The following is a 26,675-nucleotide window of genomic DNA, read 5'->3' on the forward strand; positions in this document are numbered from 1 at the left end:
AGTTGAAAAGGACCCTCTCCAGTCCCCTGACCCCCTCATGCACCATGAGAGAGATGAGTGTGTGCAGTGCACCCCTAAAGTCACCATCACTGGCTTGTCACATTCCTGAGTGTCCTTCCAGAACACTGTTCCCTACCGATACTACAGTATTACGTTGAATAATAAGAATTTGGGTCATCATCCCTGAAGTTCTGGGGCCATGAAAATGAATGCTCATTAGGTTTCTCTGTAACCTAATGCAGTAGGAACAGAACCACTTTTGTTTAGGATTAAGAATACTCTGATTACCGTTTCCCCACTCTGCCTCGGGTTTGGTTATTGTTTACATAACCACTGGCATGTTGCTTCTTACTCTTTGCCATCTTGCAGAGCCACTGTGCTTTTTGCTGCGTAAATTCTCTCTCCCCTTGCTGCCCCCCAGCTGCAGCTCATGAAAGCTTCTCTTCCATTTTTTTGGCTCTCTTCTTAGCTTTTTGACTATAGTGTGATTAGGGGAGGAAAAATTATTCCTCATTCCTCTTAGGGTCCCCGGGTCTGAAATTTAAACTGACAAAGACAGATTAACAGGAGAAAAGCATACACGTTTATTTAACATAAGTTTTTCATGACATGGGAGCCTTCATAAGGAAATGAGGACCTGAGGAAACAGACCTGAGTATTTTTATGCTGGGTTTGATGAAGACTGGACAATCTTGGAGGAATATGGTAAGTTAAGGAGTAGGAGGGAAGGGTGGTAAACCAGGGGAAGCTCAGAGAGGGCTGTTTGTTGGGAGTTTCCTAGGTGTCCCTTTGTTTTCAAAGACGAAGGGTATAGGCAGGGCAGCTCTCACAGGAGGGTTTTATGACCTATTTCAGGGAAGAAGGGTTGGGTGAAGGTCAAAGTGACCTTCCTGCTTCTGTTGTTCTCTCAGTCTCCTTCAGCTTAAAATATTCAATATACCAAGGTTTCATATGTTGGGAGTAGTGTGTTTTGAACCTTATAGTGTGGCTATCTGCTTATAATATTAAAAAAATGAGATGGCACATTGGTGATTATTTACAAAATTGGAACAAAGTGTGCTTGAATGTTTTATTATGTATAAATTATATTTGAAATGTTCAGAAGAAGGAAAATGATTTAGCTTCTTTAAGAAAAAGTCTCATTTTGCTAGAGCATAATCTTTAAATGTTCTGCATAGTGGTATTTCTGACAGAAATGGAAATCTCTGTTGTCCCTGTGATCATCCAGGCAGTGACATTCTCATCCGAAGATCCGGCAGAAAACTGGAGGTGTCCCTATGTGTGACTAAAGTGTTAGTTTCTCCCTCTTGAGTTGGCCCTGGAAGCCCAGGATTATGGAAAGATCTGAGTCATAGCAAGTGGAGTTTCAAGTTTTAGCTCGGTCATTAACTAGCTCTGTGACTTTATGTGAGTCATTTATGTTTGCTTGCCTCAGTTTCTTTATCCGTAAAATGAAGCGTTTGAACATGATGATATTCAGCTTTGACATCACTGAAAAAAAGAAAGGAATAGAGTTCTTTGCTAGATTTGCCTCAACTTAGCTGAAAATAAAATTCTTAAAGTTTCACAGGTAACTTTGGGTTAGGTGTGTGGATGTGGATATGTGCTCGTGTGTGTGTGTGTGTGCATGTGTGTGCGTGTAGTGAGGCAACTAGTTGAAAGGCCAGCCTGAATGAGATGTTCAGATGTACGATTGTTCTCTGCCAAGTCCAGATGTACCACTGTTATATCTCTAGACATCTTTTGACTCTAGGAAATAACTAAAATTTCTACTGCAAAGGTTAAGGTTAAATCAAGTTTGAATACAATTTTTACTTGCAATGATAAACCTTTTTTCATAGAGGAAACAATACTTGCTTGAGAGTTACTTTCTTCTATTAAATAGAAATTCTGTTATTATTCATATATAGTTTTTTTACAATCTCATTGAGATAAATCACAGTTATAGATGAAGGAATCGGCTAATTGTTTGAGAGATTATGAAATATTTTTTCTTTGTGTGTAGGTGCTGTTGTGAAACTCTATGCCAAAACTTCAAGAGGTCAGACCCAAAAGCTTAAGCATTTTTGAAATCTTGTGGACATAGTTATTGTATCTTTTTCTGTGTGACAGTTATTTATCAGAGATTTATTGAACTGATCTGTAGTGTTGCAAACTCTCCTTTTGACATCGCATTAGGTTGTTTGGTTTTTGATGGAATTTTAAAAGTTAACACAACTCTATTCTTTCCCCTCAAAAGTGTGACCTCTGGTATCTATTTACTTTTTTTTTCTTTTACAATAAAAAAGTAATTGTTTTTATTGTTTTTTCTTAGGGGTCATGACTACATTAGAATATAGTACTCACAGTGAAAATGGTTTCAAAGCAGCAAGTTATTGGCAACACAATATATATATGTGTGTGTATATATACTTTCTGTAATTTCCTAAATAATATCTGCTTTGTAAAATTTTGTTTGGTATCTTAAACTGATGGTATTTTATTTTACTTTATTTTAAAACAGCTTTATTGAAATATACTCATGTGCCATAATATTCACCAATTAAAGTGTACAATTCAGTGGTTTTTAGCATATTTATCATTACAGTCAATTTTAGAACATTTTCATTACCACAAAAGAGTAATACCATACTCATTAGTAGTCATTCTCATCCCTCCCTCCCTGAAAACCCTGGCAACCACTAACCTACTTTTTGTCTCTAGATTTGTCTGTTCTGAACATTTCATATAAGTGAAATCATATAAATGGAATATGTGATCTTTTGTAACTGGTTTCATTTATTTATCATAATGTTTTCAAGATTCATCCATATTGTAACATGAGTCAGTACTCCATTCCTTTTTATTGCCAAATAATATTTCATTTTATGGACATACCACAATTTATCCATTCATCAATTGATGGACATTTGGGTCACTTCCACTTTTTTGACTATAATAAATCTGCTGTGAACATTCAAGTTTTTGTATGGGTGTATAGTATATTTTCAATGAATAAAGCTGTTATGAACATTCATGTACAAGTTTTTATATGGATATATACTATATTTTCACTTATCTTGGGTGTATATCTAGGAGTGGAACTGCTGGGTCATATGTACTCTATGTTTAACATTTTGAGGAGCTGCCAAACTGTTTTCCAAAGTAGCTGCATCATTTTACATTTCTACCAGCAACATATAAGAGTTCCATTTTCTCTACATCCTCACCAACATTTATTATTGTCTGTCTTTTTTATTATAGCCATTCTAGTGTGTGTGAAGTACTATCTCATTGTGGTTTTAATTTCCATCTCCCTAAGAGCTAGTGGTATTGAGCATCTTTTCATAGGTTTAATGGCTATTTGTATATCTTCTTATATCTTCTTTGGAAAAATGTCTACTCAGATCCTTTGCCCATTTTGTAACTGGGTTGTCTTTTATTATTGAGTTGTTAGAGTTCTTAATACATTCTGGATACTAGACCCTCCCTTATCAGATATATGATTTGTAAATATTTTCTCCAGTTCTGTGGGTTGTCACTTTGCTCCCTTGATGGTATCATTTGGAGTCCAAATTATCTTTTTTACTGTTGTTGTTTTCTTTCATTTTTTGGTCATTTGTGCTTTTGGTGTCTTGTCTAAGAAACCATTTACTAACCCAAAGTCACAAATGTTTTCTTCTAGCAGTTTTTCTAGCTTAGCTCTTGGTGTTTAGGTCTATGATCCATTTGAGTTAATTTTTGTATAAACTGTGAGGTAGGGATACAATTTCATGTGTTTTTTGGCCTACGGATATCCAGTGGTCCCAGCACTGTTTATGGAAAGACTGTTCTTTCCGAATTGAATGGTCTTGCTGCCCTTGATGAAAATCAGTTGATGATATATGTATGAGCTCATTTCTGGACTCCCTTCTATTAGATTAATCTATATCTATTCTATGCCAGTATTACACTGTCTTGATTACAGTAGCTTTGCAGTGTTTTGAAAATAGAAAATGTGAGGTCTCCAACTTTGTTCTTTTTCAAGACTGCTTTAGCTATACTGGGTCTCTTGGGTTTCCATATGAATGTTATATAGGTTTTAAAATATAGTTTTAGGGCTTCCCTGGTGGCGCAGTGGTTGAGAGTCCGCCTGCCGATGCAGGGGATGCGGGTTCATGCCCCGGGCCGGGAAGATCCCACATGCTGCGGAGCGGCTAGGCCCGTGAGCCATGGCCACTGAGCCTGCGCGTGCAAGGCCACAGCAGTGAGAGGCCCACGTACCGCAAAAAAAAAAAAAAAAAAAAAAAAAAAAAAAAATATAGTTTTATATTTAAGTATTTTTTGGTATTTTTTATAAGGACAGAACTCACTGACTCTTGGTTTCTTAAGATTCTGAATTTGGGATATAATTGAAAAGAGATATTTTGTTAAGTATGTTTGATGTCACAGGGAGTAACCTGATTTCCTTATTCTATTTTGTAATAATCCATACCCTTTCTCCTACATGTTTGTTAAAGGTTACAAAATTGACCCTGTCTAGAATTATTTAACTTTACATAGAGGAGTAGTTAAATAACTCAGTTCATCATTAGTTTAGGCCCACTGAATGCTTTCTTTAACACTGACTTTTGCATCATTTTATGTAAGTAGTGCTGTTTAATGGGACAAAACATGGGCTTTGCAAAGTCCAAAGAACCAAAGTTTGAGGGCTGACTTACTCATTTCTTTGCTTTGTAACCTTGGACCAGTGTTCAAATTTTCTGAGCTTTGCTATCCTCGTCCGTGAAATAGTATCCCTATTTCTGTCAACCTACATTGTCTGTTGTGAGAATGAAATGAGATAATGTATGTAAAGAACCTGCCACTTAGTAGCTACTCTAAATATTATTATTGCCATGTTTAATGGTTATCATTAATTTCTTAAAGTTTGAATGGCACTGATTTATTAAACATTTTGAGAATTGTTTTCCTGTTGTCTGAGCACTAGGAGATGAAGAAAGGTCATTCTAACAGAACAGAGGGTGAAAAATTGAACAGAATGTCTCCAGTTTGTGTGCCTATTAGCTTAAGAGACATTCTCTTCACTGATGTTCATTGGAATTTGAGAAAAGGTCGAGCAACTGATGTAGGAGATACTTTTTTTGCTTCACATAATTTGAAGAATATTGTCTTCCTCCACACCCTTTATATTCTTATTGATCTGAATTCAAATTCTACTTATTTTATATCCCACAAGACATTATTGTTATTTTGTATATGCGTTATTTATTTAGATTTACCCATATATTTACATTTCCATTTTTTTTCAGTCCTTCTGTTCCTTGAATCATCTTGAATCATTTTCTTTTTTCCTTCAGAACTTCCTTTAGAATTTCTTTTAATGCAGGTACATTGGCAATAAATTTTCTGTTTTTGCTTGTCTAAAAATATCTTTATTTCACCTTCACCTCTTGAAGGGTAATTTTGCTAGTTACAGAATGCTGTGCTGGCAATTACTTTTCATTCTTGAATTTCTGATTGATTAAAAAATAGATTCTGGCTCTCTGGTGAAATTATTAATCTTGACATATATTTTTCATACCTATCATTGTTATTTTGAAGCCTTTTTAGATAATAACTAGGGTATTCATGCATTTCTTTCTATTGTCTTTTTTTTTTCTCTTGGTCTTCTTTTTTTGGTATATCTGGTAGTTTGTCTTTGAAAGCTTGACATTGTGTATGAAAAGCCATATTTCCATTTCTGGAGATGCAGGGGGCTGGAATGGAGGAAACATCACTTATCATAATTGAGCATTGAGTGAACACAAAACCTGTTTCAAATTTTGTAAGGATCAGTTTACCTTTAGTTTGCCTATGCTCCTGGAGTGTAATGCTCCAGGAGTCACAACAGAAAGGCTAGATAGTTTATCAGTGGTCTCCTTTTTGGTAGGTTTGAACTCTCATTTTCCTCCCTCCAGCACTGTGATGCTACTGAAAGCTCCATTGAACAAACACAGGTTTGAGCTCACTTCTCTATGGTTTCCTTTTCTTCCGGATCTTTGCCCCTCAAGTCTTGTCTGCATTAGTAGGCCCAAATTCCAGTGTTTGTCTACTTATCTCCATGACACTGTCAAAAGCTCTGCTAGTTTCTCTGCCTCTTAGCAGCCTTCCCCTGCCAGCTTCTTGGGATTCTCAGTCTCTTGTCCAGCTTGACTTAAGTCTCAACACATGTCCTCAGGTAAAAGCAGTATAAAGAATGCTGTGATCACCTCAGTGAACTTCCTGTCTTTCTGAATCTTAGGTCATCAAATCTGGCTGCCTTAGATGCTCTCCAACGTCATCAAACAGGTATATTTTTTTAACATCCCACTTTCCTAGTTGTTCTTGGAAAGTAGCATTGATTTGCTCTAAGCTACGTTGTCAGCCAGAAACGGTACTTCCTCAGTTTGTTTTCTTTGTATTAAAACTTTTCTGGATGATGAATCATGAAAAATTCTACTACTTGCCTCAGAGTTAAAGAGTGTGATTGGCAGGTTTTGTGGTTAAGGCTGCCTGGATAAATGGAAGTGCCAAGTTTCATTGGTTTTTCATTTGCATCACTTTCTTTGCCCTTTTACCTTCAGTTAGATGTCTCATCATTTCTTCCATTTCATAATTTTATTTTAGTGAAGGCAATATTTCAATGATGTTTTTGAGTGAATATTTTAATATAGATAGTAAAAATTTTAATAAACCACTAATATTTAAATTTTATATTAAAAGGAGAGTATAATACTAGAATGTACAGTGAAGCCTAAATTTTAAAAATCTGTATTAAAAAATAAAAATAAAGCTGTATTTATAGGGATCAATATGAAAAATAATGAATGAAGAAAGACTTGTTATAGTGTATCTCTTACCTTTGTTTTCTCTTCACTAATAAACATTATTTAAATGTGTCTTTTGGATGATTGTGGGAAAAATAAAATAGTGTCTTAAAAACTATCTTCATTATAGCTTATGAGTACAATCATAAATATAACTAGACATAGTACTAGAATTTATAAGTGAATTATTAACATAAAAGGAACTTGTCTATATACCATAACCAGAGAATCAGATGCTAAATCCAGAATTAGCAACGAAACCCTTAGATTCCTTTCTTCTTTATGTCCTCATTTGCTTATTGTGATGAAGGCCCTTTGGGGGCTAAGATATTAATAACATATGATGGGAAATCCTGCCTAATAGTCAAGGAAAGAGGGCCATTCTTTGACTTACCGTTTTCATTGCATGCACCTCACAGATCTCCAACTAGAGGGAGCTGAAATGATCAAAGGGCCTCAGCTCCTGTGCTCTGGAATCTACTGCTGCTTTTGTGCTTAGGACATGCTTCCCAAGGGCTGCTCCCAGCCCGTGACTGAGAGGAGCAGGGATACTAAAGCAGGCCTGTCCCTGGAAGTCAGAGAACTCTCTGAGGGCTAACTGGCTTGCGCACCGCCCAGTGGTCTTTTTTTTTTTTTTTTTTTAACATCTTTATTAGAGTATAATTGCTTTAAAATGGTGTGTTAGTTTCTGCTTTATAACAAAGTGAATCAGCTATACATATACATATATCCCCATATCTCCTCCCTCTTGCGTCTCCCTCCCTCCCACCCTCCCTATCCCACCCCTCTAGGTGGTCACAAAGCACCGAGCTGATCTCCCTGTGCCTTGTGGCTGCTTCCTACTAGCTAGCTATTTTACATTTGGTAGTAGTGGTCTTGCTGAACCTTCCTTAGTCTGTAGAGCAGTCCAGAAGGATTCCACCCAGTCTTCCTTCACTCTCTCCTTCACTCAGGGTCAGATTTATATTGTGGTCTGTCAGCCTTCCCTGGATCCCTCCCTATTTTCTCTTGTAGGAATTTCCTGTACAGAATTTCTCTTACAGAATAGAATTTTTGCATGTTTAATCCTGTCTTGGCATCGTGTCTGCTTCTCCGGGGACCTAGACTAACACATTCTCCCACTATTTCTATAAAAAAATACTATCATGTGAAATTACTAAGGAGAGTAAAGATGCTTACTATAATTTGAATGACAACAATAATCTAATACTGCTGGAGTCTTAAATTTAGAACAGTTATGTTCTAAATGTAATTGAGAGCTAGCCACTCAGAAATTTTTTCTCATACTAATTTTTTTTCTCATACTAGTTTATTGATTATCTGCTTATATGTAAACTTGCTTTCAGAAGGACTGAATTATCACAGTAGTCAGATCAGGAGCTCATGTTCTAAAAAAAGTATCAATGTATCCAGGATGATTGGATGGCTGTGAAGTATTAAGCAGTTCATAAGTCATCTTTGAGATATCTAAGGATGTTTAATAAGAAATTAGAAGGAAATATGTATGAGGGTATGTGGATAACTGGCATACTGTTGAAAAGCAGAATTATTCAATACGATAAGTAATAACAAATTTCTTCATCACAAATATTTGGTAATTCTTTCAATTTGTATGATTTTTACAAGAGTGCTTATATTTTATTTTATATATTTTAGTGTTAAAATTCTTCTATCCTTCTTTACAGAATCATAGTGAAAGATTCGTTTTCATTGCAGAGTGGTATGATCCAAATGCTTCACTATTTCGACGTTATGAGCTTTTATTTTACCCAGGGGATGGATCTGTTGAAATGGTAAATGAGCCTTTTTTTGCTTTAAAGTTGGCAAACGGAGTGAAGGTGGGATCCAGAGGGGAATAGGATTGCCTTTTTTATAGTTGCTTTTAAAAATACATTCTTTTTATTTTGGGAATTTAAAAAATTTTGGTATTATAATTCCAATACAAGAAGATACCTTGTGTCTTTACTTTTAATAGAAATTATTTTTTTGGTTAGAAAACTGAAGTGGGATTATTTATGCTTTGGATTAAGTGATAGTCAATAAGTGGCTATAGATAAAGATTATCATGCTCATAAATATGTCACCATTGTTGAATGCTGTTATCACTACAAAAAGTCAAATTGAAGAAGACTGAGCTAAAAGAGTCCTGCTTGTTTCTTTGTGTCCCTTTGTTGAGGACTCCTTTTGCAGGTGGACCTATTTGGTATTGGGATTTTGTGTCAGCAAGAAAGCAGAAATTTGGAATTTCTCTGGGATTTCATAGGCACTAATTTGCTGCAGTGATTTGGAAATAAACAAATCTTTCTATCCAGGGTTTTTTAAAGTATTAACTTTGTAATTTTTATGTTATTACTAGAGTAGACTAGGAAATACATAAGTTATGAAAGAAATTATGATTTGTACTTATAGCAAAAATGAAACAGAATGTAACTTATGTTTAATAGAGCAAAATTAATAACTATTTCTAGTTTTATAATAAGGTTAACATTACCTACTGATAATTATTTGTTTTATTGTATTGTTTTTGGTTCCAGCATGATGTAAAGAATCATCGCACCTTTTTAAAGCGGACCAAATATGAAGACCTTCACTTGGAAGATTTATTTATAGGCAACAAAGTGAATGTCTTTTCTCGACAACTGGTCCTACTTGACTATGGGGATCAATATACAGCTCGGCAACTGGGCAGTAGGAAAGAAAAGTAAGAAAGCAAGTATATAATCTTTTTAAAATTCTTAGAACATTATGTATGTCTTGATACGAAATTCTAACTTCTTATTTCTATCTTTTGTTTTTACAGTATAGATATTTTTCAGTGATCCAATTCAGTATTATGACATTTTTAGAATTTTGTGGAGCAGATTCTGTGATTTGCTCTTCACTCAGGGAACAAAGTGATGCTCATAGTCTTAGGCAATGATTATTTTCCAGAGGAAAAAACGCAAACCTTTTATACACCCTCATCATTCTTCTAACTGGGAACTGAAAATTTAAGTCTTCGTGTACTGCATAAAGATGGTTTATGGGGGAGAAGTAGTGATTGCCAGAAGCTCAAAGGAAACTCAGAGGAAAGTAAAGCTATTCCTTGTAGAAGAGTAGGGAAGGCTTTGTGAAGGTATTTGACAGTATCATGAGAGATGGATTGAATTTTTACCCTGTTGGATCAAGTTGGAGGAATGCTGGTCAGAGGAATGAGTATGAGTAAAAATACAACAGAATGTTATACACTAGGCAGAGCTCACTGTTCTTCATGACTGGCTTGGTGGTTAAATTTTTTTTTAAATTTAAGTAGTAAAATAGACTGATTAGGATGGTAGCAATAGGTATGAAGAGGAAGGAAGGAAAGTGATTAACCGAAGTACGGTAATAGTAATAATGATAAGCATTAATACCTGTTAGCTATTTTTATAAAAGGTATTGTGTTAAAATGATTTGTAGGCATCATTTATTTAAGCCCCACAACAACCTAATACACAAGCTAATAATATTATTATTAGCTCCATTCTGCAGATGGAGAAGTTGAGGCTTAGTGATGTTAGGTAACTTGCTGAAGGTCACAGAGTAGAGGCAGGATTAAAGCCCAGCGTCTGTCTGAATCAAGAATAGGAGGATTTAATCACAGGAGAAGGGATAGGACCTGCAAAATGATTGTCTTCATTCTGTCTCAGTTCATTTTTATGTCTCCTGTGGCACCTAGCACATCTCCTCATACATTACAAGCACCTTGTCTGTGTTAGATGAATGAATCGTTGAATAACAATTTAACATTTATTATCTACTCTTTCCTTTTCTTCATTTCCTCCCTGTTTTCAAATGATGACCTTTGATCTAGTTGACAAAGGTGTTTTTGTCTAGATTGTTTGGAATATATATTGTCTACTTTTGAGTTTTATTCACAGACGTAATAGATATCTGATAAATATTGACTGATCAATTGAAGACAGGATATGTGAGTATTTTGAAAAGAAAAAAATATACAAAAACATTGTGATACAAAGAAACTTAATCTGTCTTGGGATCACAACTGCATCTCTAAAGGCCCTGGTGGTGATGCCTCAAGCAGTGCATTATTCACAGGGGATGCCCCACATAACTTTGTTGAATGAATGAGCTTATGTTGTTGAAAATAGTCAGTTGTGTTTGGAGGCAGAGCTCCCCGCTGGCTGCCTCCTTCCCTCCCTCCCATTGCATGTGGCTCTTCCTGTGAAGCGGAGAAACTGCAGTATGGTGCCTTCTGTGTGTCTCTCTGGTCTTCTGTCTTCATTGTTTGTCGTAGCTACGTTTGTCATTCTGACTTTCCCTCAGTTTTGATTTAGAGGAGAGACAGAACAAGTTGCAGTTGTAGCTGAAAATTAGGCTAGCCAGAAAACATAATACTAAAATGGCATTATAATTTTCAACCTCTACATTTATGAGTTTGCAGCTTTCTGAGTCTAGCACGAGCTATATTTGAAATGGAATGTTAATTCTTTGGTCATCTTTCTTGGCTCTGGTTTCTGTGGCTTATATTATATTGTGCTGACTTGGGGGATTCTTTGGATTTGTGGAGTGATTGTTGCAGTAATGAAAAATAGGGATCACTGGTGGAAATTAAGGCTATATGTATAAAAACTATTTAATTCTATAGGAAAAAATATCTGTCAAACTATATTTTGAGGTTTGCCACCCAAATAATAGCTGGTTGGGCTTCCCTGGTGGCGCAGTGGTTGAGAGTCCGCCTGCCGATGCAGGGGACACGGGTTCGTGCCCCGGTCTGGGAAGATCCCACATGCTGCAGAGCGGCTGGGCCCGTGAGCCATGGCCACTGAGCCTGCGCGTCCGGAGCCTGTGCTCCGCAACGGGAGAGGCCACAACAGTGAGAGGCCCGCGTACCGCCAAAAAAAAAAAAAAAAAAGCTGGTTATCTACCTAATACCTGAGTCCCCCCCATAGTAATATCCTTTCTGTGACTTCTTTACAAGCCCTTTATAATTCTGGAGGTTCTTTGATGCTCAGTGTGGTATTAGTACACAGGTGGTGATGAATCAGTGAGGTGGTGAATGACTCATAAAAAAGGAAAACCAAAGATTCCCAGGACAACTCTGAACTAGGAAAAAAAAAAAATAGAATGTTAGACAAATAGGAATCTCATTGTTATGAGATCTACTGATAAAAGTCTATGGGATTAAGGAAACACCAACCACAATTCCTTTATTTACAAGTAATAAATATTTATAGCTTAATTTTTGAGCACATGCTATATGCCAACCACTGTGGCAGGCATCTCAGTTCAAGACTAATTCAAGTTTTCATTTAGACTAGCAAAAATAAGTGAATTAGGGAGACAGGGTTAATAGTATGACCCAATCAAAATAAAATAATAATAGCTGTAACAATTATAATTAATATATATATTAATTGATTTGTCTACAGTGAATGTTGATTCCATTTTACAGAACACAGCCATAGTCACACAACTACAAAGTAAAGGGCAACAAGTAAATCTTGTGTTTGACTTTAAAACTCATTCTCTTTTTATTAAAACCTCTAATTAATATATTGGTAAATACTATTGAATGAACTGATTTAAAAATAGGAGGAACAGAAGAATGTGAAGACAGATTTTAAATATTTGGGCTTTATAAATATAATTAATTAAAATATGTGCAATATTCTATTTTTACTGACTTCAATTGTTTCACCATTTTCTCTTCTGAGTCTCTCCTAACTGCAAGTGGGTTAAATCCAGCAACCATTTGGGTGATTTAAATAAACTTCTTCAGAATTCAAGAGTTTTAAAAATATATTGTTTCATTTAAATGACCAAAGAAGTAGGCATATGGAGAAATACATGCATGTCTGTCATGGTCCCATGGAAATAGCTTCTATGTAATAATTATAACTTAGCCTAGTTCTCAGTTTTATATAGTGTCAAGGATAATTTATGAACTAATTACATCCCTATTATATTTATCATACTCAACTGTTTTCTTTCTGGAGTAAAGCCTGTAGTGAGAGGGAGGAGTAAAGCTGATCTTCATGGTGCCGTCTGCTAATTTTGAGGCACTTATCAAGTTAATTCTATATAATTCAATTTAGCTAACAAACTAGCCTCAGCTTCCTAATTCCCATTAACTGTAGAAATCTGACATTCGATTTACATTTCTATTCTCTTTTTCAAAAATCTCTGTATTGAGGTATAATAGACAAACAATAAGCTATAAATCTTTAATACATACAATTTTGTGAGTTTGGAGCTAAGTATATACCCATGAAACCATTACCACAATCAAGGATATAAATTTATCTATTACCTCCAAAATTTTCATCCCACCCCCTTATTATTTTTTATATTGATTTTTCTTTTGTGGTAAGGGAACTTAATGAAAGATCTACTCTCTTAGCTAATTTTAATCTATTCTTCTTATAAAGCTCCTCAAATCAAATGGATAAATGTTATCAGTTGTCAATGAGTCATAGTATTTGATTTAAAAACCTTTTTTCTTTAAAAATATTTTTTCTTTTTTTTTAGTGTATTCAATTTTAATTTTAGATGGTAACAAATTGATGCTTTATGGCTTTACTATTCAGATGTAAAGACATCATACAGGCTTTTTGTCATCTCTTGAGTTCAGTTAGTCTCCATTCTCCCTTCCGAATATTAACTGATGGAGCACTGACCGAGGCGCCAGATGCAAATCAAAGTAAAGTGCTGGTTGAGGCTGTCTAGTATAAACCAGCTCTGAGAACGGTTGAGTTTTATTCCTACTTCTCCACCCCACCCCCTGCCCTCCTCCCAGTCTGGACCTTGGGGCCTGTCTGAGGGAGAGATACCTTTAGAGCAAACCCTGAAAGCACACTTGCCCATCCAGTGTGGGAGACAGAGTACCAGAGAGAGGTAGGTTTCCATGCAGGCGCTGGTCTCTGCCTCCGCTGTGCTAACCAGATGGAAGCAGAAGAACTAGAGACTGTGTCCTGCATGAGGGCTTGCAGGTCTGAGAGAGAAGAGGCAGGGCCGCATACAGCCAGAAACCCTTAAATGTGGCCATATGTGGAGGAGCAAATGAAGGGGTAGGAGAGAGGAAGCGCTCTCCTGGGAATGGAGTAGGAGTCACTTTACCCACAAGGAGCAAAGGTACACATGTTCTCATTGTTCCTGGCGTTTTATTTCTTTAAGCCAATCGGCCTAACAATTTTAAGTAGACCAAGACTACTTCTCAGGGGAGAAGACCAGACAATTACTGGTATTAGTTCAGTTCTGTTCTTACCTTTGGGAAACTACTCCCTCAATACGAATTACTGTTACTTTACATATCCTCCTAGGTGGTGGTGAGCAGTTGAGTCTTGGCTGCAAAAAGGCGCTGAAATGCATTCAAGTAAGACTTTAGTTCAATTACCAAGGCCTTGCTAAAAATTCACCCCCCTGCAGCCAATCTTTATCTCATCTTTACTTACCTATGGTCTCATTGTCCGAGATGGCTTACTCATGCAGGCAAAAAACTGAATGTCCAAAACAACAATGAAACTATATAAGTTGGAAGAGAGAACATTGGAGCTAAAGTGTTCTAAAGTCTTTCTAAAGGGTCAAGATACAATTTTAAGAATTTTAAGTTAAATAAGTATGAAAAAGTCTCACAGCTAGCCAGTAGAAAAATAGTATATAAACTCCAAACCAATAGAGAGTACAGTAGGCAGAATCATGGCTGCTCAAAGATGTCCGTGTTCAAATCTCTGGAACCTGTGAATATGTTACTGTATGGTTAGGCCATTCAAGATGGCTGTTCTCTTGCTCTCTGTAGATCCCCTGATTGACTAGTCCCTGCTTCACTCACATGACTATCCAATTCTCTTAATTGTAAGGGCTGTTAATTAGCCCCTGGTTAATTGGCTTCACTCACATGACTATCCAATTCTCTTAATTGTAAGGGGGTTAATTAGCCCCGGTAACTGATGAGCCCACCTGACATCAATTCCCCCCTGTAAATGGTAGCCTCCCTCTGTCCTGAGTAGCCAAGACTGCTGCTACAGCCTGCCTACAGTCTGCTGCACACCATGGGGTGTTGCTCCAGGACCTTGCTTCAGACATGTAAGTTCCTCCATCAGTTAAACCATTGAGGTCTCTTTTGCTGCTCTCCGGGCTCTTTCTTCTGTCTCGAGGCTGGGCATCTACAAGGCTTGCAGGCCTGCGGGTGCAGCCCAGCAGTTACCTTACATGGCAAAGAGACTTTGCAGATTTAAGATTACAGGCCTTGAGATGGGGAAATTATTCTGCATCATTCCTGTGGGTGCGATCTAATCACAGGACTCCATAAAACCAGAGAACCTTTCTGGTTGCAGAGAACCAGAGAGATGCCAGTGTGAGAAGCACCCAGTCTCCATTGCTAGATTTGAAGGTGGAAGGAGACCACAGCCAAGGAATGGGTGACCTTAGCCATCTTTCTCAAGAATGGATTTGATTGATAATGTATTTTTGGTTGATATCTTTTTGTCATTGCTTTACTTTTAGCCTTGTTAAGTTATATTGTAGATATATCTCTTGTAAACAGCATGCAGTTCTTTAAAAAAAAAAAATCAGTCTGGGGCTTCCCTGGTGGCGCAGTGGTTGAGAGTCCGCCTGCCGATGCAGGGGACACGGGTTTGTGCCCTGGTCCGGGAAGATCCCACATGCCACTGAACGGCTGGGCCTGTGAGCCATGGCCGCTGAGCCTGCGCGTCCGGAGCCTGTGCTCCGCAACGGGAGAGGCCGCAACAGTGAGAGGCCCGCATACCGCAAAAAAAAAAAAAAAAAAAAGAAGAAGAATCAGTCTGAAAACTTCTAGATTTTCACTGGTAAGACTAGTACATGTACATTTACATATGTTGTATTAGTATTTTTGTACATATTTCGACTATTTTACTGCTTTCCTGCTTTTCTATTTTTTTCTTCTTGCCGTTTGTTGAGGTGTTTTTCCTCTCCAGGTTTTTTTCTCTGTAGTCTTTTATTGAAGACATAACAAATTACCACAGTCAGCTGCTTAAACAATACAAATTTATTATATATCAGGAGTCCAACACAGATTTCATCAGGCTAAAATCAAGGTGTTGGTAGGGAAGGCTACATTTCTTTGTGGAGGCTTTAGGGGAGAATCCATCTCCCTGCCTGTTCCAGCTCTTGAGGCCTCAAGCAAAGAGAAGCCTGGCTGTCTCAACCGACCCACTAGCCAAATGCAGCAGTATGACCCATCCCAGGTGAAACCACTCCCCAGCCAACCTATATGATCTTGAGAAGTTGTCTGTAGTTTTAAGCCACTACATTTTGGGGTGGTTTGTTATGCAGCAACAGATAACAGCGGCACTATTAATATATTTTTGTGGCCCTTTACTTTCTTTGTGTGCTATCTTCACTTTTAAATAATACATATGATTCCTAAAGCCTATCTTATTTTCCCTCCAAAATGCATTTTAACTATTATCTACTGAACAATTAAGCAGTGAAGATGTGACAGAGCAACTTGCTTAGAGTAATTAATCACAGTAATCAACGCTTTGTCTCCTGTAGGCACTTAAAGAGAAAATAAAACTGCATTTTTTTTCATATTGCTTCTTGTTCACTGCCGATGTGTTTTATATTTTCTTTAAGAGCTTTGGTTCTTGAAGACGTTTCCAGAGTTTAGCATAAACAATCATGGGTTAGTTTGGCTTTATAATATTTTAAACAATGTGAGCTAAAAAAGTGACGAGTTTTAACTGTATCTTTGAAGCCATATAAAATGCTAGAAGTGACTCACTTGCTTCAAAATAAAAAGTCCGTTTATTACAAGCCCTATCAGACTAAAATGAACAACTTTTGTTATTTAAAAGTTTTAAAAGCCAGCCATAAGTTATATCCAGTTGTAAGTAATGATATTTGTACCATTATATCCTTAGCTAAGTTTGTCTCATTGGTGAAAAAAGGCTACTTTGAAAAAGCCTACCAGTCTCCTTTTATGGATTCCTTGAGTTAATGCCAATGTGTCAGAACAATTGAAAATAAAGGGAAAGTGACAGCAGTTTTGTTTTTTTTTTTTTTTTTTGCGCGGTACGCGGGCCTCTCACTGTTGCGGCCTCTCCCGTTGCGGGGCACAGGCTCCGGACGCGCAGGCTCAGCGGCCATGGCTCACGGGCCCAGCCGCTCCGTGGCATGTGGGATCTTCCCGGACCGGGGCACAAACCCGCGTCCCCTGCATCGGCGGGCGGACTCTCAACCACTGCGCCACCAGGGAAGCCCAACAGCAATTTTTTATCTTATTTTGTGTGCCAGATAAACTGAATTACTCCAACTAATCTGATTTTACCTTCCGTTTGCAAATGTTAGTCTTGAGGATTTGTGATTATGCTCCGTTTTGCTAATATTAATAGCAACATTATTTGTGGTGTGGTGTGGAAGGAGCACAGACCCAAGAGTCGTGTGAGCTGGGTGTTCCGTCCTGAGGATGCCACAGACCAGCTGTGTGATCTTTGGAGAGTTACCTCTCTGGGCCTTGTTTCCTTGTTAGTAAAATGAGGAAATTCAGGTGATCTCCATCTCTAAAAATCCATTAATTCTGTGGCTTCAGAGGGGAGAACGCATAGCTCTGATGTATCCTCTAAGAGGAAAGTGTGATTTTAAAAGTTAGCAGGGTGTTCGCTAGCCATATGCATCTTCAGGTAAGAAGACATTTAGTTCTTTTTATATCATTCATGCTGTGAATAAAGTGTTAATAGAAGAATTTATATTATTTCCAAATCAGTGCTGAACTGACTGCATGGCATACACATGTTAAAGTCTAAGAGACCAAAAATCAAACTAATATGTTTAATGCAACTCTTTAGAGAATTGTTGTCTTTTACAAAGCGTATGCTAAGAAATAGAAATCTGAAACACCTGTGTTTTATAACGTGGACGTATTTAAAATGAGTCGTAACTTTTTTCCCTCTAAGCTTTTATTATTTTTCTAGATTGGGTACCTAATTTTTATTTCCTTGTGAAAAAATAGTAAACTTCCATTGTATACATTTTTAAGAGACCATTGATACACTTGTGTTTACAATTCACTTTGATGTTTGATCTAGGATTTTTAAGGAAATTACCACTGCTTGGGAATTATAAGTAAAAACTGCCAAAGTATTTTTATCTTTAAATTTATTCTTTATTTCTTTATAGAACATTAGCCCTGATTAAACCAGATGCAGTATCAAAAGCAGGAGAAATAATTGAAATCATAAGCAAAGCTGGATTTACTCTAACCAAACTCAAAATGATGACACTTTCAAGGTAAATTTTTTGAGCATTTTCAGTTATGTAATGTCTGGTTCCTTTTTTCAAAAAAAAAATCATCTATCTTTCATGTCATTGTTTAAAAACTTCCACAGAATGACAAAGAATAGTATAGTAATCTTATTCGAATGAGGAAATGGAAGACAACAGGTAATCAGATGCGTAAAGGATGCTTGAACTCTCAGCAAATAGGAGTTGTCAGGTTATACTATTAACTATTTATTAGACATGAACTCTTCATTGTCTTTCATAACCCCATCTGCTTTTATAACACCAGTGTTTCATAGTTGTAATCTCTTCTTTTATACAGTGTAACACATTGTATAAAAATTATAGAAGAAATTAATTAGATTATTTCTATTTGACAAGGGAATGTTACTGTTGAGGTTTTCAAAAGTCATGTGTTTGGAAATGTTTTAGTTCCTTCCAATATATATAATTGGCAGATATACCTATTTACTGCTCTGAAAAGCAAGCCATTCTATCTGACCAGATATTTTCTAAGTTATTTAATGAAAATAAGACTTAGTGTTACGGGCTTCCCTGGTGGCGCAGTGGTTGAGAGTCCGCCTGCTGATGCAGGGGACACGGGTTCGTGCCCCGGTCCGGGAAGATCCCACATGCCACGGAACGGCTGGGCCCGTGAGCCGTGGCTGCTGAGCCTGCGTGTCTGGAGCCTGTGCTCCGCAACGGGAGAGGCCACAACAGTGAGAGGCCCGCGTGCCGCAAAAAAAAAAAAAAAAGAAAAAAAAAGACTTAGTGTTAGGTAGGGACATTCATGTAGCTGTTAGGCAGAGCTGGACCCAGCAGTTTTCTTAGGTTACTTCACTGATTTGTGTGTGTTTGCTTAGGTGTCTTCTCACTGATGTTCCTGGCTCTTTAACCCATGGGACGGTTGCTTTTTTGTCTCTGTGAGAACAGGGACAATGGAGAGCAGTAGATAGTGTAGCTTTGATAAGTCTGATCCCTAGAAACCTTAACAAAACATCCTCATTTTTACCCCAGTAATGACATAATTTGAATTTTTCCCCTATGTAAGATCTCCCAGTTTACATATATTCTAGAAAGGTAGGCGTCTTCTATTTCAGAGCACAGAGTCTAGAGCCAGATTGCTTGTAACTGCACCGCTTACTAGGTTGTGACTCTGAACAACTTACCTCTGTGCTTCAGTTTCTTCATCTGCAAAATGGAGGTTATAACATCACCTGTATCATAAAGTTGTTATGAGGGTTATGTGAGTTTAATCAAAGTAAAGTGCTTTGAAAAACCGTGGCACATAGTAGGTGTATATAGGTGTTAGCTATTAGTGGTAGTAGTATAGTACTAGTGATATCCCTATTATTTAGTAGAAACCGAGGTCATGATCCTTTATGAGCATAGTTACATTTGTCCCATTTCTGTCTGTATCGAGAATGCTTGGCCTCACAGCAGGCTATGGGACTGAATTCTGGAGAGATGACTTTGAATAATTTTAGTGAGATTAAGACTTGTTTATGTCTCTGTACTTCCAGTGTTTGATAACTTGGTGTCAAACTTTCCACAATAAAGTTGCCCAAGAAAACTTAACAGCTTTTAAAATTGTTTATAGCACCTCATACATCTCTATTAATATTACTGTCAAGTCTTGGATTTTACCCAGTTTAAAAGCTAATAAATTAATCTGTTACTTTCTTAGGGATGCTAGCAGAAGATGTGAGACTTCTGAGTCAGAGACAGAGGGCTTGAGTATGGTTCAGTAAGCAGCATGAACATCATGTTTCTGTTGGTTCCCTTTGCTTTCATGTCCCGTGGGAATAATATGATATGGGCCCGGGGGTGGATGTTGTATACACAGTTGATTGCATCACCTCTGAGGAGCGTTGAACTTTTAGGTTACCCACTGTTTCATTAACGAGCAGTAAACAAGCCTTCTCTTTGTACTAAAGAGACATGACCTCATCCCTCAAAGTTGCTCATTATAAACATAACTCCAAGAAATGGCTAGGATAAAGAGTAGCTGGGGCCTTGCATTCTTGGCATACCCAATAAGACATGTTAGGAGTGCCAGAGACCCATGGAGGAATATCTCCCAATGCTTAAATCTTTTCTAAACTTATTTGCTCAAATGTCAGTTCCTCCCTCATGACAGTATCTGAAGGGCAGAAGCTGAGTTCCATCTGACTTTGTACTTCTAGTTCTTAGATCAGTGCCTGATTCAAAGTAGGCACTAAGTAAGTATTTCATAAAAGAATTAACAGATCTTTGTGACAATGGTGAGTTTCTTTATAAAAACACAACAAAACAAAACATACCAAAATAACAAGAAAAAAACTTCTCTAGGTGGTGATGCACTTGTTAATCTTTCTCTCCATCTAAACTTTTTAAGGGAGGAATTAAATAAGAATGATGAGAGGGCCTCCCTGGTGGCGCAGTGGTTGAGAGTCCGCCTGCCGATGCAGGGGATACGGGTTCGTGCCCCGGTCTGGGAGGATCCCATATGCCGCGGAGCGGCTGGGCCCGTGAGCCATGGCCGCTGGGCCTGCGCATCCGGAGCCTGTGCTCCGCAACGGGGGAGGCCACAACAGTGAGAGGCCCGCATACCGCAAAAAAAAAAAAAAAAAAAAAAAAGAATGATGAGAAAAAAATTCATGAACTCTTATCTTGGTTTCAGTTATAGATTTTCAGTGTAAATATCTATGGGGTTGGTGACATATTAGAAGAAAGTAATTAAGATACTTTCAGTAATTAATATTTTTCTTTTCACTGATATTAAACATTATGATTTTTCTTAGTAGCTCAGTTGTGTTGAAGTTAAAATTGGTCATATTAGTAGTCTCGCTGCCAGCTCTTGTAAAATACTCCCCACTTGAGGTTTTTTAGACACTCAGTTTTACCTCATTTTAGGCTGCAATACAGAATATCCATATCATTTTTATGAATTCTTTTCCTTACCCTCTAGACTTTTTTTTTTCTGAAGTTGGTAATAGTAAGGTCATAAGCAATCAGAGATTTGGGTTCAAATCTCCCTGTCCTTCTTCCCTTACCAGGACTTTGACCTGGACAAGTTATGTAATCATGCTGAACTTCATTATTTTCAAATGTAAAATGAAGATGATCATACCTATTCAGTATATTGTTACTTCATTATTTTCAAACGTAAAATGAAGATGATCATACCTATTTCAGTATATTGTTACTTCATTATTTTCAAATGTAAAATGAAGATGATCATACCTATTTCAATATATTATTATGAGGAATAATAAAATTTAATGTTGGGCATATAATAGCCTGTAGAAAAATGAGTTTTCTTCCCCTTCCATTTCTTGGGATGAATTTCATTTTCTGTACTTGCATAGTATACTTTCATAATCTTTTCATGGCCAAAGAGAATATTTTAGTACACTTGGTTTGAATAAAAGTATATCCTGATATGGCTTATTAAGTAAATTCATTTTGTAATGGGCCTATAAGATCTTAAAGCATTGCATACTAAATTACCAAGCCTGAAAGGTTAATCTTTTGTTAGGGGATACTTTAATTTGCTATTTTAAAAAGTTGATGTTGACATATATTTGTCATATACTATGAATTCAGTTTAAAGCCTTTGAGAAAACTGTACAAGTTTGAGACACTTGGTTTGATTAACCGAAAAGTCTAAATAACTTTTAAAATCAGTGTAAAAGTCCGTTATCCTTTCATTGTCTCTATAGTTGTGGGACTATAAATTTAAAAGTAAATCCTGATTGCCCTTAATAAATTCAGATTTCTGAATATCTCCATATTATCCATTTTTGGGGGGATGTAAGTTCAAGATTTCGTTTTTAATACATTAAAAACCAATAAGAATACACTGATATGCGTAATTTGTCAAGCAGTTTTTAAAAACACAAGTATATAGTCTTTCTTTTGGAGCGATCTAAGGAAGAAAACAATAACTATTAAATTAAAATTCTAGCCTAACCTCTCAGGTTTAAAGCCTGTAGAAGGAGGTAACAAATTTTGAATTTGAAGATGGCTTTGCATTTTTTGATGTAAATTATTTGAACTTTAAAGAACAAATAATTTTTATTGGTCATATGTTAAACTTTGGTTTTAGAACGTTAAAGATGCTAGTGAAAAGGACGATAGTAGATTTGAACATGAGTAATAAAGTAAATATTGCCTCTTTTGTTCATTTTAATTTTACATCTTAACATAGATATCCATACTAGCAAAAATTTGAAAAGAGGGGAGATTTGAGCAGAATACTTGGTGAAAAGTCCTTAACTCACATACGGATCACATAGAGAATTTCATATTTTATTAATGTAAGTTAAAATAATTTCCTTACATAATTCTTAACTATTGTCATTTTGATTATTTTATAGGAAAGAAGCAACAGATTTTCATATAGATCATCAGTCAAGGCCCTTTTTAAAGTAGGTACTGAAATTGGGGCTCGTGGGATATAATGGAGGATATCGTGGAAAGCTAAAGAGTTATAACTTTACAATTCAAAAATTTGTTACATGAGAATAATTTGTCAAAAAGTCCTTAGCAACATTTTGCAACTGCAGAGAGCTTTGTTTCTAAGAATTGTTTTTTTCTCTCCTTTTATTAGTTGAAAATTCTCTTATCATTAAATAAACATATTAAACTTTAATCAGAAGCAAATAAAATGTTTTGTTTAAATCATAAGGAGCATAGCTTTCTTTTTAGATTTCAGTAGATTAAAAATAGAGAGATAATTACATTTTATGTTGAATATTTGTTGTTTTAAACTCTTATTTTAGCATTCTCAATGTATATAAAACATTGTTCAAAGAACCTTTGTATGTTAACTAAGTTGTTTGATATATGTTTTGTTCTTTGAAATATAGCAACAAATATGTTAGAAACTGAAACTATGTTCTAAACATTTGGGTTGTATTTAAAGTTAAGTGAATATTGTACACCTCATATTGCTATTGACAAAGGAGGAATACTTACTTTGCTAATAAAGAAGGATTAGCCAAGCTGCTGCAATAGAAATGCTATTTGGTGTCCTGTACAGAATAGTGCCTTATTAAAGAAAATTTTTACATAAGAAAATCATTATGGTATAGATTATTTTAAACCAAGCATTATAAAAATGTTCTCAAACTTGTGTAGAATAAGCATCTACAATTGTCTTGGAAATTATTCTTTGTTATAGTCTTTGTATGTGTTTATAGCATTACAGCTTCTAGTGTAATGTATTATATGTCACTAGACCAACTCAATGCTTATTGACTGAAAATTCATTGTCATTCTTTGAATTCTAATAGATCTACACAAAAATAATTAAGTAAATTCTTACTGCAAATATATTACAATACATCACTCATCACTTTCTCTACTGCAATTTCATTTGACTGCAGTGGTAAACCACGTGAAAATAAAAAGATTCTTCTGTACCTTTCAGAGCAATGCAGAAAGCATAAATCAAAAATATGCATTTTAAGTCAATGAAATGGTCTTAGTTCAATGAAAGATTGATACTTCTGCTAATAGTAATTGACAACACTAGTGATTTATAGACACTCGGGCCACTGTAAGGCACTCAATTTATGAAAATTTTATCTTGCCCATGTAAAGTTCACTATGTCCAGTAGTTCTGAGATCATGATCATGAGTATGTGTTGAAATACTCAAATTGTAATATATCCTTGTTGTTAAGAGAGGTACCTAGGTTGATAGAAAAATGAAGCAAATCAATCTTTCACCTGTTTCACAGTGAGCTGATCCAGTTTATCACCAGTGGTCCTATAATTGCCATGGAGATTTTAAGAGATGATGCTATATGTGAATGGAAGAGACTTCTTGGACCTGCAAACTCTGGACTGGCCCGTACAGATGCTCCTGGAAGCATTAGAGCCCTCTTTGGAACAGATGGCATAAGAAATGCAGCTCATGGCCCTGATTCTTTCGCTTGTGCTGCCAGAGTAAGGTGTTTTTAAACTACTTCAATTCTGTTTTGGTTTTGTTAAATGTTTGATGTCAGAGTAAAGCATTTTGTCACTGCTGACTTAGGGTGGATTTATACAGGTGGTCTAGCAGTAGAGAAAACCTTTGACCTTTTGCCTAGGATTAACAGTGTTTCAGTGATATGTCTCCTTTGAGAACTGGTAACCTGCTCATGGTCAGAATAAGTTTTCTCCAATGAAAATACTTATTGACCCATTTTGTTCCAAAGATTTAAATTACTGAGGCTCATCAGTGTGTGACTTATTCATCTAAGAATACCAGTTTATGGAAAGTGAATATTCAAAAAGAAGACATCATTTGATACATTCTTTCTTTGACTGAGACTTGACACCATGTTTTCAAGCTTAACATCCTTTTCTTTTCCTATATATAGCTAGTGTTTATGAAAAAGTTTTCCTACTCCTTATTTTAAATCCGGGTTTAAATCTGGGTTTATACTGATGTTGAATTAATGAAGTGCAAGTTAATTCTTAGCATTGTGAGAAGTCTCTTAGCTAATTTAAGATGGTTTTTAGTCTGGTCATATTTGTAATGGAATAATATTAGAGTTTTATGATACAGTTGACCCTTGAACAACGTGGGGGTTAGGGATTCCAAACCACTGCACAGTCGAAAATCTGCCTGTAATTTATAGTACTCCCTCCGCAGCCACAATTCCTCCCTATCCAAGTTTCCTTGGCATCCAATCACAGATCATGTAGTACTGTACTATTTACTGTTGAAAAAAATCTGCATATGAGTCGACCAGTGAACTGTTCAAACTTGTGTTGTTTCAAGGGTCAACTGCTAGTTGATATATATTTTTTCTTCTCCTTACAACTCTGTCCATAAATCCTTTTGGCCTTTCTTTCAGATTAGACCTTGAGTTTGATCACTGTGGTCTAAATCACTGTTATATTTTATCGACTATTGCAAAAAGCTTCCTAATTCTTCTTTACCTTCTTCTCTTACACTCAATTTATGAAAAATTTACCTTTCCCAGGTAAAATTAACTATGTCCAAGTGATCTTTTAAAAATAAATCAGATTAACAATTCAGCTATTAAACTCTAGTGAACTTTTGTCTCTTATAAAATCTAAGTATTATAGCATGCAAAGCTCTACCTGATCTGGTCCCTGTCAATTTCTATAACATCATCTACAACCAGTCTCTCCCTTACTCACTCTGTCTCAGGTATTCTGACCATCTTGCTATTTTTAGAATAGCATATTGCCACCTGGCTTATTTAGTTAACAGCAAAGAATGAGCTGATGAGGTCACAAGTAATCAGGGAGATATCACATGGTTTGAAGACCACGATAGCACAAGACTTTTGTCTTCTTCTCTGAGGAAAGTGGAGAGCTGTTGCAGGGATTTGAGCAGAGGACCGACAAGCTTGACTTGCCGTTTAAAAAATATTGCTCTGGCTGCTGCATTGAGAATAGACTATAGAGGGCAAGAGTAGCAACAGGAGCCCAGTTAAGAGGATGTTGCAAATAATTCAGAGAGATGATGGCTTGGACCAGGGTAGTAGCAATGAGTGGAGTACTTAGATGTATTTAAAAATATATTTTAGTGGTTGAAGGTCAAATGATCAAAATGTCCTTCCAGGTTGAATGTACAGTATGAGAAAAAGAGAGATGTCTAGGATTACTCCAAAGTTCTTGGACTGACCAACTGAAAGGATAAAATTGACATAAACTGAAATAAGGAAGGCTATGGCTAGAGTCAGTATGGATGGAAAATAAGAGGTTACACTTTGGACACTGAAAACTTAACATATGTGTTAGTTATCCAAGTAGAGAGATTGAAGAAAAAACTGAATATGTGAGTTTGGGGGAGAGGTCTGGAAACCATGTGAAACTGGTTGAGATTACCAAGGAGAGTGTAGCTAGAGAAGGAAAGAGAACAGAGCTGGAACCTTTATGTCCTGGTAAAGGGTTAAAGAGGAGAAAGAAGCAAAGGAGGTAAAGGAGGAGCCTTTAGTGAGGTAGAAGGAAAAAATTCAGAGATAGTTGTGCCCTGGAGCCAAGTGAAGAAAATATTCTATGGGGAGAGAATGATCAGTAGTGTCAAATGAGGCAGATGTATCAAGTAAGAAGGGGAATAGAAAATTAGATTTTGCAATGCATAGGTCATTGGTAAACTTGGTAAGATCAATGTTGATGGAGAGTTGGAGGCAAAGCCCTGCTTGGAGTGGATTTAAAAGAAAATTGGAGGACAAGAATTCTAGACAGTGAATCTAGACAACTCTTTTGGGGCAGTTTTTGTTGCAGAGGTGAGCAGAGAAATGAGGTGGTAGCTATGAGGAAAAGCAGGGTCAAATTTTTTTTTAAGATGAGAATTAAGGATGTGAAAAATTGATGATTGGGGAAAAGGGGGAAACTTACTGTAGCAGTGTCATTGATTAGGTGAGAGGGAATGGAAATTAGAGACCAGATTGACTGCACAGTGGTGCGTAGGTACTTGTCTTTAGCAGCAAATGGGAAGGCAGAGTATGTGGGTTTTGATGCTGATTCTTATTGCCTCAGTTTTCTCAATAGGAAAGTAGGAAGCAAGGTCAAAAACAGCTAAACAGCTAAAAGTGAGGATGAGAGAGAAGGTGTTGGTTGGTTAAAAGAGAGAGGATGTGAAATAATCATCTGAAAGACTAGACAAAGGAAGAGATTA

The 26,675-nt window shown here is 36.5% G+C and overlaps 1 protein-coding gene across 2 annotated transcripts in view; it reads left to right on the plus strand.

Moving 5' to 3' along the window:
• Positions 1 to 26,675, plus strand: part of NME7 (NME/NM23 family member 7) — a 263,616-nt gene that overhangs the window by 32,329 nt on the left and 204,612 nt on the right. The window contains exons 2-7 of one of the 2 annotated variants that reach the window (XM_082612065.1): positions 6,242 to 6,288; positions 8,492 to 8,599; positions 9,341 to 9,507; positions 17,946 to 18,056; positions 22,409 to 22,459; positions 23,776 to 23,983. In XM_082612065.1, coding sequence (XP_082468191.1) covers positions 6,265 to 6,288; positions 8,492 to 8,599; positions 9,341 to 9,507; positions 17,946 to 18,056; positions 22,409 to 22,459; positions 23,776 to 23,983 — 669 coding nt within the window. In that variant the 5' untranslated portion in view covers positions 6,242 to 6,264. The remainder of the gene's footprint in view (positions 1 to 6,241; positions 6,289 to 8,491; positions 8,600 to 9,340; positions 9,508 to 17,945; positions 18,057 to 22,408; positions 22,460 to 23,775; positions 23,984 to 26,675) is intronic. The other variant, XM_082612066.1, reaches the window with a different exon arrangement.

This window comes from Mesoplodon mirus (genome assembly GCF_964341445.2).
Source record: "Mesoplodon mirus genome assembly, chromosome: 3".
Classification (NCBI taxonomy): Eukaryota; Metazoa; Chordata; class Mammalia; order Artiodactyla; family Ziphiidae; genus Mesoplodon; species Mesoplodon mirus.